The 15,293-nt window shown below is 50.7% G+C and overlaps 1 protein-coding gene across 1 annotated transcript; it reads left to right on the forward strand.

Annotated features, from left to right (window-relative positions):
* The first annotated feature begins 3,430 nt into the window (after window positions 1-3,430).
* On the forward strand, window positions 3,431-7,481 carry SRM (spermidine synthase). The gene is made up of 8 exons (NM_001303623.1): window positions 3,431-3,693; window positions 4,233-4,353; window positions 4,773-4,865; window positions 5,568-5,721; window positions 6,499-6,582; window positions 6,723-6,868; window positions 6,960-7,082; window positions 7,191-7,481. Exons 1-8 carry the CDS (start codon window positions 3,527-3,529, stop codon window positions 7,209-7,211), a joined length of 909 nt encoding a protein of 302 aa, NP_001290552.1. The 5' UTR covers window positions 3,431-3,526; the 3' UTR covers window positions 7,212-7,481.
* The last annotated feature ends 7,812 nt before the right edge of the window (window positions 7,482-15,293 follow it).

Below are 15,293 nucleotides of genomic sequence, written 5' to 3' on the forward strand. Positions count from 1 at the left end.
TCAGATCATGAACTCTTTATTGCCAAATTCAGATTTAAATTGAAGATAGTGTGAAAACCACTAGACCATTCAGGTATGACCTAAATCAAATCCCTTATGATTATACAGTGAAAGTGACAAATTGTTTCAAGGCATTAGATCTGATAGACAGGTTGCCTGAAGAAATATGGACAGAGGTTTGTGACATTGTACAGAAGGCAGTGATCAAAACCATCCCCAAGAAAAAGAAAGGCAAAAAGGCAAAATGGTTGTCTGAGGAGGCCTTACAAATAGCTGAGAAAAGAAGAGAAGTGAAAGGCAAAGGAGAAAAGGAAAGATATACCCATCCAAATGCAGAGTTCGAAAGAATAGCAAGGAGAAATAAGAAAGGCTTCCTTAATGATCAGTGCAAAGAAATAGAGGAAAACAACAGAATGGGAAAGACTAGAGATGTCTTCAAAAAAAATTAGAGATACCAAGGGAATATTTCATGCAAAGATGGGCACAATTAGGGACAGAAACAATATGGACCTAAGAGAAGCAGAAGATATTAAGAAGAGGTGGCAAGAATACACAGAAGATCTATACAAAAAAGTGACCCAGATAACCATGATAGTGTGATCACCCACCTAGAGCCAGACATCCTGGAATGTAAAGTCAAGTGGGCCTTAGGAAGCATCACTAGGAACAAAGCTAGTGGAGGTGATGAAATTCTAGTTAAGCTATTTCAAGTCATAAAAGATGATGCTGGTAAAGTGCTGCACTCAACATGCCAGCAAATTTGGAAAACTCAGAAGTGGCCACAGGACTGGAAAAGGTTAGTTTTCATTCCAATCCCAAAGAAAGGCAATGCCAAAGAATGTTCAAACTACCGCACAATTGCACTCATCTCACACACTAGCAAAATAATGCTGAAAATTCTCCAAGCCAAGCTTCAACAGTACGTGAACTGAGAACTTCCAGATGTTCAAGCTGGATTTAGAAAAGCCAGAAGAAATAGAGATCAAGTTGCCAACATCCATTGGATCATAAAAAAAAGCAAGAGAAAACATCTGCTTCCAGAAAAACATCAGCTTCTGCTTTATTGACTATGCCAAAGGCTTTGACTGTGTGGATCACCACAAACTGTGGAATATTCTTCAAGAGATGGGAATACCAGACCACCTTCCCTGCTTCCTGAGAAATCTGTATGCAGGTCAAGAAGCAACAGTTGGAACTGGACATGGAACATCAGACTGGTTCCAAATTGGGAAAGGAGTATATCAAGGCTGTATATTTTCACCCTGCTTATCTAACTTCTATGCAGAGTACCTCATACGAAATGCCAGGCTGGATGAAGCACAAGCTGGAATCAAGATTGCCAGGAGATATATCAGTAACCCCAGATATGCAGAGGACACCACCCTTATGGCAGAAAGCAAAAAAGAGCCTCTTGATCAAAGGGAAAGAGGAGAGTGAAAAAGCTGGAGAAAAAAACTCAACATTCAGAAAACTAAGATCATGGCATCCAATCCCATCACTTAATGGCAAATAGATGGAGAAATAATGGAAACAGTGACAGACTTTATTTTCTTGGTCTCCAAAATCACTGTGGATGGTGACTGCAGCCATGAAATGAAGATACTTGCTCCTTGGAAGAAAAGCTGTTACCAACTTAGACAGCATATTAAAAAGCAGGGACATTACTTTGCCAACAAAGGTCCATCTAGTCAAGGCTATGGTTTTTCCAGTAGTCATAGATGTGAGAGTTGGACCATAAAGAAAGCTGATTGCTGAAGAATTGATGCTTTTGAACTGTGGTGTTGGAGAAGACTCTTGAGAGTCCCTTGGACTGCAAGGAGATCCAACCAGTCAATCCTAAAGGAAATAGTCCTGAATACTCATTGGAAGGACTGATGCTGAAGCTCCAATACTTTGGCCACCTGATGCAAAGAGCTGACTCCTTAGAAAAGACCCTGATGCTGGGAAAGATTGAAGGCAGGAGGAGAAGGGGATGACAGAGGATGAGATGGTTGGATGGCATCACTGACTTGATGGACATGAGTTTGAGCAAGCTCTGGGAGCTGGTGATGGACAGGGAAGCCTGGCCTGCTGCAGTCTATGGGGTCGCAAAGAGTTGGACACGACTGAGTGACTGAACTGAACTGATGCTGCCCACAAGCACATAGACCCCATACCAGTTTGACTTGAAGGTTGACGATGTGGACTCCTACTTACTTTACCACCAACCCATTAGAAGAATGTCCACGAGCTGATCATGCCCTCTTTAAGCAATGACTAGAAAACTTGTCACTGTCTTCCCCAAGTTGGGGACACATGGTTTTGAGGGCATGAGCCCTCTGTATCCCCCTTTACCTGGTGAAGCAAGAAAGCTACCCTTTCCAGTAGAAAAGGTATAGTATTTGGGTGAAGTATCACCCAAAACTGTCTCTGAGATTTGATTCTGCAACAGTGTACAGAGAAGCTGAGCTTTCAGCATTACAAAAAGTCCCTCAAAAAAAAAAAACACCCTTGTCATAATGTCACCCGTGGCTTATGCCAGTTTCACCTCCCTGCCCTGGCATGCGAAGAACTAAGCATGTAGAGCAATTAGCATTTAATATTTGGTAATTAGCATGCTTAATGTGATTCAGAAAAGTTCCTTGACATTTTCACAAAATCAGAAAGCACATTCCCGCCCACCTTTCAAGGAGCGAGGCCCAGTTTGTCAAAAAAAAAAACAACAAAAACCCTGTGTGCCAGTCTTTTTTGGTGCTGAATATGCATGTGTTGGCCTCTTCCGGGACACTGCTGGTAAATTTAGAAACTCGTTTAGAAAAGAACTCTTTCTCATTCAGCAGCCATACGCCCAAGGATCAGAGAATCTAAGGGGAAATGCCTAAATCGAGCTTAAGTCCTGGGGCTGTGATGCTCTTCTCAAGTAAATATAACCCTCGTTGTGCCCCCGACCAAGCACACTGCTGTGCTGAAGTCCAACACGGACTCAAATTTGCGGACGCGGTAAAGATGATACATTCATTCTACTCTAGCTCCAGCGAAACAACCTAACTCTTCTTTCGACAGTGTAGCCACCCGGTCCAGTGTTTCCAGCCCAAGGGTTCAAGCCGGCAGTCCTGACGTCTCGGCGCTCCGACACGCCGCGCCGGACCCGAGATGTCAGCTCAGGTTTCCCCTGCTGAGTCGGGTACCCCTCACTCCCTCTCGGGCCAGTCTGTGCCTCCCCGAGCCCGGTCCCACGTGGCCCAGGGAAGCTGCCTCACTAGCCTGCTGCCGCAGACGGACGGTCCGCCGCAGCCACTGGACGCCGCGCTGCAGGTCGGAGACCAATGAGTGCGCTCGGACGCCGGAGGGGGCGGGGCCGCCAGGCTGCCGCGCACAGGCGCCGCCACTGGGGGGCTTGGGGCCCGCCCCTGGCAACAGGCCCCGCCCCGCCGGCCGGGTTAGGTTGCCGCGCGGGCGGCGGGCGGAGTTGGTCCCGTTGTGCTGTGGCTCCGCGCGGCCTGCAGTCCCGGGCCCGCGCCCCGCACCGCCAGCCCGCCCGCCCGCCATGGAGCCTGGCCCCGACGGCCCCGCCGCCCCCGGCCCCGCTGCCATCCGCGAGGGCTGGTTCCGCGAGACGTGCAGCCTGTGGCCCGGCCAGGCCCTGTCTCTGCAGGTGGAGCAGCTGCTACACCATCAACGCTCGCGGTACCAGGATATCCTCGTCTTCCGCAGGTACCCGCGCCCGCCCGGCCCAGCGCCCCGGCCGCCCGGCCCCGCGCAGCCCGCCGGCACTCCAGCCCTGGGCTCGGCCCAGCCCGACCCTCTTCCTGTCGGACCCCTGTCTTGCGCGCTTTACCTCCGGACGCCCCCCACGGCCGTCTCTGCCCGCTCCTTCCCCTGCAAAACTGTCAGAAGTTCTCGTGAACTAGGCCCGTCTCTTCCCTCCGTCCCCTCCCCAACCCGCATCCTTCTCGCTGGGCTGGGGACCGGCTTTTCGGGCGGTCCACCTCGGCGGGGAGGGAGCCGGAATCTGCGCCGACCCGCTGCGCCGAGCTCCACGTGTCAGTCCCGGACACGTCAGAGCCGGGACCCCGCGTCCAGCCTCCACCCAGCGGGCCCGCCCGCCGATCCTCGCCACGTGTCACCCCCCGGACTCACCCCTGGAGCCCCCTCGGCAGGTTGGGAGAGATTCTTCTCACCCTGGGCGAGTGGGGGGCACGTTGCCCCCTTCCCGAGGAGCCCAGGTCGCTGACTGTCACTCCCGCCCTCAGTAAGAGCTACGGGAATGTGCTGGTGTTGGACGGCGTTATCCAGTGCACGGAGAGGGACGAGTTCTCCTACCAGGAGATGATCGCCAACCTGCCCCTCTGCAGCCACCCCAACCCACGCAAGGTACCCCATCCCAGCTAGATCCAGCCCTGGGCCGAGGGATAGCCCCCACAGAACAGTGCTGGGGGCCCCAGGAGTGCCCAGTGCTCAGCCCTGCCCAAAGGGTTGTCAGAGAAGTGATAGCGAGGAAGAGGGGCCTAGAGGGGAGGAGCTGCCCATTTCACAAGGGGTGGGGGCTAACACCGGGGCTGAGACCTGAAGCTTGAGATGGAGCAGCCTTGGCAGGAGTTCCCAGGCAAAGGGGACAAAGTGGAAGATGAAGTGATTAGGTCTGTGACACAGGGAAGCTGAGAAATTGTTCCAGGGAGCTGTGTCTGCTCAGTGCGGTTTAGGGGGCAGAGAGGCCGGCCACTAACTCCCGCTGGAGCCTATTTGGTGGGGCTCCTGCCCGGCTCCTGGCTGACTCTTCCTCCCCTTGGCAGGTGCTGATCATTGGGGGCGGGGACGGAGGCGTCCTGCGGGAGGTGGTCAAGCATTCCTCTGTGGAGGCCGTGGTCCAGTGTGAGATTGATGAGGTGAGCGCACAGCTGGGTGGGTCTGGGTTCAAGTCCCAGTTTGCCCTGAATTGGCTGTTTACCACCGGGCAAGTTGCTTAACCTTTCCAGGCCTGTTTCTTGGTCTCAAGAGCACGTTGGAGGCTTCAGTAGGAAAAGCAGACAGGAAAGCACTTGGTGCACAGAAGGTGTGCGGCTGATGTTATTTCTTAGTAACACTGAGAGCTGATGCTTCGCAGAAGTCCCGGGGACTCCTTTTGTCCTTTACAGCAGCTGGGGGCTTTCATGAGCATTTAGGTGCCAGGTTCACTGGTACATCAGCAGGTCTAGTCCTGCCTCCTTGGAGTTGACATTCAACTTAGGAGTCAAAGGGTTATCTGATAAAGGTGTGCGTAGTGAGGCATACAGGCCAGGTGGAATTCCAGCCCTCTGAAATAAATTCCTTACTCTGAAATAGTAAGGAAACCACTCTCCTGGGGCACTTGGGTTTGGGGAGGGGGAGCAGGGGTGGCGGAAGTGTGGTCCAAGCTGCTGGTGGGAGTCAGCCCTCTGAGAAGGGGAGGTACCAAGCTGCTCCCTGCTGTACAGATGTGCAAACTGAGGTTCCACAAATGAATGGCTTGTCTAAGGTGAATCAGGCTCTGAGAAGGGGTCCCACTCAACTCTGGCTCCAGGGTCCACAACCCCTGTGGCCCAACCTGTTACCTCCTGTCCCCTCCCCAGGATGTCATTCAAGTCTCCAAGAAGTTCCTGCCCAGCATGGCCGTTGGCTACTCCAGCTCAAAGCTGACCCTACACGTGGGTGATGGTTTTGAGTTCATGAAACAGAACCAGGACGCCTTTGACGTCATCATCACTGACTCCTCAGATCCCATGGGTAAGCGGGTTTGGCCTGGGGCCTCTAGCAGCCACCAGAGGGGAGGCCAGCATCTCCATCTGTGTCCCAAGCCCGAGTTGCAGAATAGAGGATGGAGGGGCCCTCCAGAACTAGTGCGGCTCTTTTCCCTTCTGAGGTGTCACCTACCCCCTCAAACATGGCTCAGCAGAGTAGGGCCACTAGGCTACTGCCCAGAGTTGGTTTAGAGCCTGGAGGAGAGTGGGGCCTTGGTCCACTGAGGCCCCAGTTTCCTTCTCAGCCTCCTCTCTGCCCCCGACAGGCCAGCATCAGGATATGTGCAAGGATCTCATCTTTTTTCTTTTCTTTTTTAACACTTATTTTTATTTGGCTGCACTGGGTCTTAGTTGTAGCACGTGGGATCTAGTTCCCCCACTGGGGATCAAACCTGAGCCCCCTGCATTAGGAATGCAGTCTTAGTCACTGGACTACCAGCGAAGTTCCATGTGATACAATCTTAAACCAAGGCCCAGGCTGGAGACTGCCCTGATGCAGTGCCAACAAGAATCCCCCAGGAATGGGGTTAAAACGTGTAGCCCCTTCACACTGGGGCACTGGATCCCTGCACCCTTCCAAAGCACCCTCTACTTGGTTGGTTTCTGAGTTCCACAGGCCTGGCTTTCAACTTCCAGCTCTGCCCCCTGGTAGCTGTGTGGATGTGTATCTTGGGGTGAGAGTGGCCCTCATGCCCCCAGAGGCAGGCTCAGGCGGTGTCCCTTGGCGCTTGTCCCCCACCACCCTCACCCCCCGCCTCTGCAGGTCCTGCTGAGAGCCTCTTCAAGGAGTCCTACTACCAGCTCATGAAGACTGCCCTCAAGGAGGACGGCATTCTCTGCTGCCAGGGTGAGGGGGCTAGGGTGGACTGGGTGCTGCTGGGTGAGCCGGGCTCCCGCCGGGAGGGGTCCGGCTGGGGCTGGACCAGGCACTGCCCCCAGCCAGTGCTGACATCATCTGACCACCCGCCCCCGACCCCCCCACCGTAGGTGAGTGCCAGTGGCTGCACCTGGACCTCATCAAGGAGATGCGGCACTTCTGCAAGTCTCTCTTCCCAGTGGTGGACTACGCCTACTGCACCATCCCCACCTACCCCAGCGGCCAGATCGGCTTCATGCTGTGCAGCAAGAACCCCGTGAGCCGAAGCGGACTGGCCCCCGGGTGGGGGCGGGAGCCTGGCAGGTGGGCCAGGAGAGCATGTCTCTGAGACACACCCCTGTCCCCAGAGCACCAACTTCCGGGAGCCCTTGCAGCCGCTGATGCAGAAGCAGGTGGAAGAGATGCAGCTGAAATACTACAACTCCGATGTGCACCGGGCAGCCTTCGTCCTGCCTGAGTTTGCCCGAAAGGTGAGCCCCACCCCCCGCGGGGCAGGGCGTACCCAGGGCTCCCTGAAGGGCCATCTTGCCCACCCCCCCAGCCCAGCCCCCTCCTGACTAGGCCTTGTGTCCTTCCAGGCCCTGAATGATGTGAGCTGAGCCCGGGTACTGCTGCTGACGCCGCCCACGACCTCGGACAGGGAGCCTCTGGGGCACCTGGGTCTCGCCAGCCCCGGACAAGACCCCTGCTGGCTTGCCCACCAACTGACTGTTACAGGCCCCAGAACGCTGTCCGGCTGGCCCTAGCGGGTGGACTGTCTGTCTTCCTCTGGGTGGCATTCAGCCACCAAACCTATACCAGCTGTGTACAGCATCTCCCCCACCTCTGTTGCCCCTCACTCACCAAACACATGTATTTATAACAAAATTCTGGATTGTGTGTCCCTGGACTTCAGATGGGCCCAGGCAGGGGCTACCTCAGCCATCAGTGGGTTCTTCTGTGTGCCAGACCCTGAGTTGGCCCCCCTGTCTGGCCTCCAAGTATCTGCTGTGGGAGCAGGCAGGCTGCTCCCTGTGTGACCTTGGGCCAGCCCCTTGAGCTCTGTAGGACCCAGAGATGCAACAGTTATCACACTGGCCCAAGTCTGTCCTGAGAAGCAGCCCTTAATCATTCCATCCCCAAGCCCCACACAAGGTTGGTGGTGTTAGACCCATGGGGTCTGGGCTCAGGAGTTGTCAAAATCAAGGGATTTGCCTTCCCTTGGGGCTGCACAGCAGGGCTCTCAGAAGAATCTGGGCCAGGTCGCATTGTGGGGAAGGTGGTGGCAGTGACCCCAGAGGCAGCTGTCTGGAGCTTGGTTGGGATCCAGTTCCTTGGGCGTGCACATTAGGTACCTTGACTTGGCTCAGATTTTAGACCTGGGTTCAAATCCTGCCTCCCCTCCTCATGAGTGTCCCCTCTGGTAAGTTCCTAGAAACTTCCCCCAAGTGTTGAGAGGCTGAGAAAGCAGGTGCGGGCAGCTGCCCACGAGGACTCTGTGGGCGCAGGACTGTCCCCTCTCCAAGGTGCTGAACCTGCAGATGCCTCAGCCCTCCTGGCTGCCAGGACTGGGGCTCTGGTGGTGGGACCAGAGTCACCACAACAGGGTACAGATTGGGGAAGGGGGCATTTAGCCCACTCCTGACTCAGGATTGGCAAGGAAGGTCCTCACTCCTTGCAAGAGCTGGCCTCACCAATCCCGGCCCCACATCTGCCCTCGGCAGCGGTGTGGCCAGGGAACACGTTAACCTGGGAGACTGAGGGGGCAGGGAGCAGGACAAGAGAGTCACTCCAACCTGGTGGTAGTTGGAGGGTCCCCCCAACCCCACCCCTACCCTGGGCACCCACTTTGGAGTCCCCACTCAGCAGGGGCTAAGACTGCAGTCATAATGGGATTGGGAACAGGGGTCCGGCTCTGCCACCTACTCCTTTGGTGGCCTCAGGCCAGTCACCACGCTCTCTGGGCTTCTCCATCATCCTGAAGCTCTTGGACTCTGGGCACTTTTTGATGTTCATCCCTGGTCAGCAAGTCTGACCCCAAGCTGAGTTCCCCATTCCACCCCGGTCTTCCTCCCTGGGAGGCCCGGTGAAGTCAGGACTTATCTGGGCTACAAGGTGAGTACCAGGCAAAGGAAGACTAGTGATGGCCAGTTGAGGAGCACTGTCCTGTCACCTGCTTTAATTCCTTTAACCTTAATTAAGGAAGGAAGGTAGATACTATTAACTCCACATAGCATCAGGTGACCTCCCAAGGCCACACCAGACTGTAGGCCTCTAGGAGCTGCTCCACTCCATCTGCAGGGCAGCTCAGCCTGAGGACCCTGGTGCTCCCAGCAGGGTGTCTGCCCGGACCTCCACTGTTTGTGCCCTACCTCCCCGTCTTAGGCCCAATAGTGACCAAGCTCCAGGAGGGCCCATCTTGAGTATGATCAGAGGAATGAAGGAAGGCAGTGAAAATGGGTTCCATCTCTGGGGATACTGGACCTGGGTCACACTAACTCTGTGACAAAAGTGTTAGTTGCTCAGTCATGTGCAGCTCTTTGCAACCCCATGGACTGTAGCCTTCCAGGCTCATCTGTGCATGGAATTCTCTAGGAGAAAATACTGGAGTGGGTTCCCATGCTCTCCTCCAGAGTATCTTCCCAATGCAGGGATCAAACCCCAGTCTCCCACATTGCAGGCAGGTTCTTTACTGTCTGAGCCACCAGGGAAGCTTGTGACTTAGATATAACTCCTGACTCAGTTATCCTGTCTGTAAAATGGGAGCAATGGTCCTAAACGGTTACAAGGTTTCAGCAAGGAGCACATGTCTGATGGTTCTCACTGAGCTGGGGGAAATCAGAATTCTTTCTCAGGGCAGCGGAAGAAGAAAGGGCCCAGGTTGCAGAAATAGCAGCAAGAATGCCTGACCTGGGACTTCCCTGGTCATCCAGTGCTTAAGAATCCACCTGCCAGACAGGGGACTTGGATTTGATCCCTGCTCTGGGAAGATTCAACACACACACACACACACACACACACACACACACAAAAGCCTGACCTGGAAGTAGAGGGTATCTGCTGTGTAAATCCCTCCACTCCTCCAATGTGAGTAAAGTCTATACATCTCAAAAGGATGGATATTCAGGAAAAGCACTGACCCCACAGCTGGGTGGATGTGATGTGGACACAGACTCATCTGCGGAAGCAGGTGTTTAGTGGAGATGTGAGTCGAGTCTTCTCAAGTCCCCAGAAATCCAGAAGAGGGCCGTGAACAAGTCTAGTCTCTGACTTGGAGAATAGAATAAGAATCCTATCTAGAATCCTGAAGTTCAGGTATTAAAATCAGCCCTGCCCCCACTTTAAGGACTCCAATAGATCCCACCTGAGCTGTTAGGAGAAAAATAGCCCCTCTGTATGCCCACTCTTCTCAGAGGCCGCTGCATTCACCTTTTCCATTGATTATTTTGGTATTTACCATCTTGACTCTAAACAGTATGCTTGTTGTCAGTTTTAGTCACAATCTGTCGATTTCCCATTTGGGAAGATGAAGATGTAGTAGCTCTCTGCTTCCCTGCCCTTACCACACTCTCAACAATTAAATGACAGTCTCAGTTGGCTCCACATTCAGTGCTTGCACCATTACAAACACGCAAATAATATTTGCAGCTGAGACTCGGAGGAAAAAAACGAAAACGATACCTTCTTATCTCTGGCATAGCTTCTTGCTTTCCCTGGAGACTTTTTCCATTTGCTTAATTTTCACATTCATTTAGGAAAAATTATTACTGAAAAAAAGCTTTTTAAAGGATCCTTGGGCTCTACAGGTGTTTTATCTTTCCATCTTTCTGAAAAGTCTGTTCTGTGTCTCCTGACTACCCAGATGGAATTCCACTCTTGATTCTCTGAGCTCGTATCCTTCTGTTTCTTGGTTTACCCCCTTGGTTTGGTGGAGCACATCCTTGAGATGCTTTCTGAGAAAGGGGACAAGAGATGAAAGTGTTAAAAAATCTGACACCCATGAAACTCTTTATGCCATCTTCATGCTTAACTGATGGGTACAGAATTTAGGTGAGTATAGAAATATGTTAGCAATGATCTTCCTTCAACATTTTGAGATTTGCTGTTTTCGATTATTATTATCATTGCAGCATTTAAAATTAGCCCGAAATGTAGCACATGGAAACAATCAGTAGGTTGAAAGAGGAACAGTAAGCATGTCTCTTGTGGGCCAGGAATTTAGGAGTGACTTAGCTGGTTGGTTCAGTTTAGGGTCATTCATGAGGCTGTAGTAAAACTGTCGCTATTGCTGGAGGGTCAGCTGCCAAGATGATTCAGTCACGGGACTAGCAAATTACAGAGGTGGTTATCAGGAGAACCCATTTCCTCTTGAAGTGGACTTCTCCATAGAGACTTCTCACTCATGATGGCTGACTTCCCCCTGAACAAGTGGTCCAGAAGAGAGCCAGGTAGACTCTGCGATGCCTCGAATGCCTCGCCACACATCACATCCCATCCTTTCAGCCGAGTCCTATGTTGCTGTTGAGTTGCTAAGTTGTGTCCAGCTCTTAGTGACCCCTGGACTGCAGCACACCGGGCTGCTCTGTCCTCCACTGTCTCCTGAAGTTTGCTCCAGTTCACGTGCACACATGAGTCAGTGATGCTCTCCAACCGTCCTCTTCATCCTCTGTCACCCCTTCTGCCTTCAGTCTTTCCAGCATCTGGTCTTTCCCACTGAGTCAGCTCTTTACGTCAGGTGGCCAAAGTATCGGAGCTTCAGCATGGGTCCTTCCAATGAATACTCGGGGTTGCTATCCTGTGGGATTGACTGGTTTGATCAGTGTGGAAGAGTTCTACACCTGAGGATGTGAATATTCCAATATGGCACTCACTGGAGTCTGGCTTCTAGTTTCCAGTGTTGCTTTGAGAGCTCCGGGATCATTTATATCTGATCTCTTGTATGTGATTTTTCCCTCTGCTTCCCTCTCTGTACCTCACAATTTGTAGAACATGATTTTTCTCTCTACTGTGTTGAAATAACATGTGTAAATTCTATTTTCATGTGTTGTTCCAGGCACTTGGGTGATATTTTCAATCAATAAACTTGCATTCTCTTCTGGGAAATTTCCTTATATTATTTTGTTTATAATTTCCTTCCCTCTGCTTTCTTTGTTGTCTTTTCCTGGAATTTCTGTTTTTCAGTCTTTGACATACTATATAGGACTTCTTAACAATGATTTTTGTTTGTTTAGCTTTTTATTTTTTGGCCACAGAGTGGGGCATGTGGAATCTTGGTTCCTCAACTAGGAATTGAAAAACCACATCCCCTACATTGGAAGCTCAGAGTCTTAACCATTGGACCACCAGTAAAATCCCCATATGAGACTCTTTACTGGTTGTTTTTTTTTTTTTTCCATTATTTTTTAAACTCCATTTTCTGGAAGATTTCTTCAGCTTATCTTCCAAACATTTTATTGAGTTTTTCTTTTTTTCTATAATATTTTTATTTCCACAAACCATGTTTTGTTATCTGAATGCTCTTTTAAACAGCATCCTGTGCTTGCCTCTTGTTCTCTCCCTCTTCCTTTGAAAATAATGATTGCTTCCTTTTAGTTTGGACATATCCCGCTCACTGATGCTTTCTGTTTTACTGTTGTTGGTTGGTTGGTTGTATTTTTTGGTCTTTCTAATGTATGAGCTATTCCTCAGCAGTCATTGAAAGTTCTGCTCATATGTAAGACTGGGGACTAAAAAGCTAATTGGAAGCTCTGAGCACATGACAGGGACTATCGGTGACCTTCACGGTGGATGACATGCTGAGCCATTTGCTTGTAGAACCTTCAAGTCAGCATCTCTAGATCTTTCTTCCTGACCTCTTCACTCTTCTTGGGAAAAACAGAGCAGCTTGGGGGCTGTCAGATTCTCGGAGCTGACCCCGAGGAAGGCTGGTCTGTCTGCATAGAGGCCTTGTTTGCAGTTGAGCCCTGCCATCCTTGGCAGGACCTGGGACTCTCCAAATCCTTCCTCCAAGAATGCATGCATGTGTGCCAAGTCACTGCAGTCATGTCCAACTCTGTGTGACCCTATGACTGTAGCCTGCTAAGTTCTTTGTCCATGGGATTCTCCAGACAAGAACGCTGGAGTAGGTCACCAAGTATCCTCTAGTGGATCATCCCAAACCCCAGTCTCCTGCATTGTGGGCAGATTCTTTTCTGTCTGAGCCACCAGGGAAATCTGTGACTTAGATACTCACAACTCCTGACTCAGTTATCCTGTCTGTAAAATGGGAGCATGGTCCTCCATGGTTACAAGGCTTCATCAAGGAGCACATGTCAGATGGTTCTCACTGAGCTGGTGGAAATCAGAATTCCTTCTCAGAGCAGGGGAAGAAGAAGAAAGGGCCCAGATTGCAGAAATAGCAGCAAGAATGCCTGACCTGGGACTGCCCTGGTCATCCAGTGGTTAGAATCCACCTGCCAAGGCAGGGGACCTGGGTTTGATCCCTGCTCTGGGAAGATTCAAAACAAACAAACAAAAAAAAACAACCTGACCTGGAAGTAGAAGGTGTCTGCAGTGTAAATCCCTCCACTTCCTCAAATGTAGGTGAAGTCTGCACCCACCTCACAGAGATGGGCCTTGAGGAAAAGCACTGACCCCACAGCTGGGTGGATGTGATGTGGACACAGACTCAACTGCAGAAGCCAGTGTTTGGTGGAGACGTGAGTTAAGTCCTCTCAAGTCCCCCAAATCAGGAAGAGGGCCATGAACAAGTCTAATCTCTGACATGGAAAATAGAATAAGAATCCTATCTAGAATCCTGAAGTTCAGGTATTAAAATCAGCCCTGCCCCCACTTTAAGGATTCCAGTAGTTCCCACCTGAGTTGTTAGGAGAAAAATAGCCCCACTCTGGAGAAGGCAATGGCAACTCACTCCAGTACTCTAGCCTGGAAAATCCCATGGACGGAGAAGCCTGGTAGGCTACAGTCCATGGGGTCATGAAGAGTTGGACACGACTGAGCCACTTCACTTTCACTTTTCACTTTCATCATTGGAGAAGGCAATGGCAACCCACTCCAGTGTTCTTGCCTGGAGAATCCCAGGGACAGAGAAGCCTGGTGGGCTGCCGTCTTTGGGGTCGCACAGAGTCGGACACGACTGAAGCAACTTGGCAGAGCAACAGCATACTCACTCTTCTCTCCAGAGGCAGCCGAATTCACCTCTTCTGTTGATTATTTTGGTATTTACCATTTTGACTCTAAACAGTATGCTTGTTGTCAGTTTTAGTCACAATCTGTCGATTTCCCATTTGGGAAGGCGAAGATGTAGCTCTCTGCTTCCCTGCCCCCATCACACTCTCAACAATTAAATGACAGGCTCAGTTGGCTCCGACTCAGTGTTTGCACCATTACAACCATGCAAATAACATTTGCAGCTGAGACTCAGGGGAAAAAAAAACAAACAATATCTTCTATCTCTGGCATAGCTTCTTGCTTTCCCTGGAGGCTTTTTCCGTTTGATAATTTTCACATTCATTTAGGAAAAATAACTACTGAAAAAAAACAACCTTTTAAAGAATCTTTAGGTTCTACAGGTGTTTTATCAATTCCATCTTTCTGACAAGTCTGTTCTGTGTCTCCTGAACACCCAGATGGAATTCCACTCTTGACTCTCAGACACCATATCTTTCTGTTTCTTGGTTTACTCCCTTGTTTTGGTGGAGCACATCCCTGAGATACTTTCTGAGAAAGGGGACAAGAGTTGAAAGTTTTAAAAAAATGAAATGTATGAAACCCTTTATTACATCTCATGCTTAACTAATGGGTACAGAATTTAGATGAGTATAGAAGTATGTAGGCAATGATCTTCCTTCAACATTTTGAGATTTGCTGTTTTCCATTCTTATTGTCTATTGCAGCATTTAAAATTAGCCCGAAATGCAGCAGGTGGAAACAATAAGTAGCTTGAAAGAGTAACAATAAGCATGTCTTTTGTGGGCCTGGAATTTAAGATGACTTAGCTGGTTGGTTCAGTTTAGGGTCACTCATGAGGCTGCAGTAAAGCTGTCTCTATTGCTGGAGGGTCAGCTGCCAAGAGGATGAAGTCACAGGACTAGCAAATTACGGAGGCGGTTATCAGGAGGACCCATTTCCTCCCCAAGTCAACCTCTCCATAGAGACTGTTCTTATTCATGGTGGCTGACTTCCCCCTGTACAAGTGATCCAGAAGAGAGCCAGGTGGATGCTGGGATGCCTCGAACGCCTCAGCACACATACCATACCATCCTTTCAGCCGTGTCCTGTGTTGCTCTTCAGTTGCTAAGTTGTGTACAACTCAGTGATACCTTGGACTGCAGCACACCAGGCTCCTCGGTCCTCCGCTATCTCCGCTACTGAAGTTTGCTCCAATTCATGTCCGTACATGAGTCAGTGATGCTATCTAAGCATCCTCTTCATCCTCTGTCACCCCTTCCTCCTTTGGCCTTCAATCTTTCCCAGCATCTGGTCTTTTCCATTGAGTCAGCTCTTCACATCAGGTGGCCAAAGTATCAGACCTTCAGCATTTTTCCTTCCAATGACTATTCAGGATTGATATCCTTTAGGATTCACTGGTTTGATCAATGTGGAAAAGTTCTATACATGAGGATGTGAATATCCCAATATGGCACTCACTGGAGTCTGGCTTCTAGTTTCCAGTGTTGCTTTGAGAGCTCTGGGATCATTTA

The sequence above is a fragment of the Bos taurus genome, chromosome 16 (genome assembly GCF_002263795.3).
Source record: "Bos taurus isolate L1 Dominette 01449 registration number 42190680 breed Hereford chromosome 16, ARS-UCD2.0, whole genome shotgun sequence".
Lineage (NCBI taxonomy): Eukaryota > Metazoa > Chordata > Mammalia > Artiodactyla > Bovidae > Bos > Bos taurus.

What these genes read in the sequence shown, in the direction of transcription:
- SRM (NM_001303623.1), top strand. Translation starts at nt 3,527, where the DNA reads ATGGAGCCTGGCCCCGACGGCCCCGCCGCCCCCGGCCCCGCTGCCATC. An exon ending in GCCACCCCAACCCACGCAAG is followed by an intron (nt 4,354 to 4,772) that starts GTACCCCATCCC and finishes TCCCCTTGGCAG; the next exon opens with GTGCTGATCATTGGGGGCGG. An exon ending in TGACTCCTCAGATCCCATGG is followed by an intron (nt 5,722 to 6,498) that starts GTAAGCGGGTTT and finishes CCGCCTCTGCAG; the next exon opens with GTCCTGCTGAGAGCCTCTTC.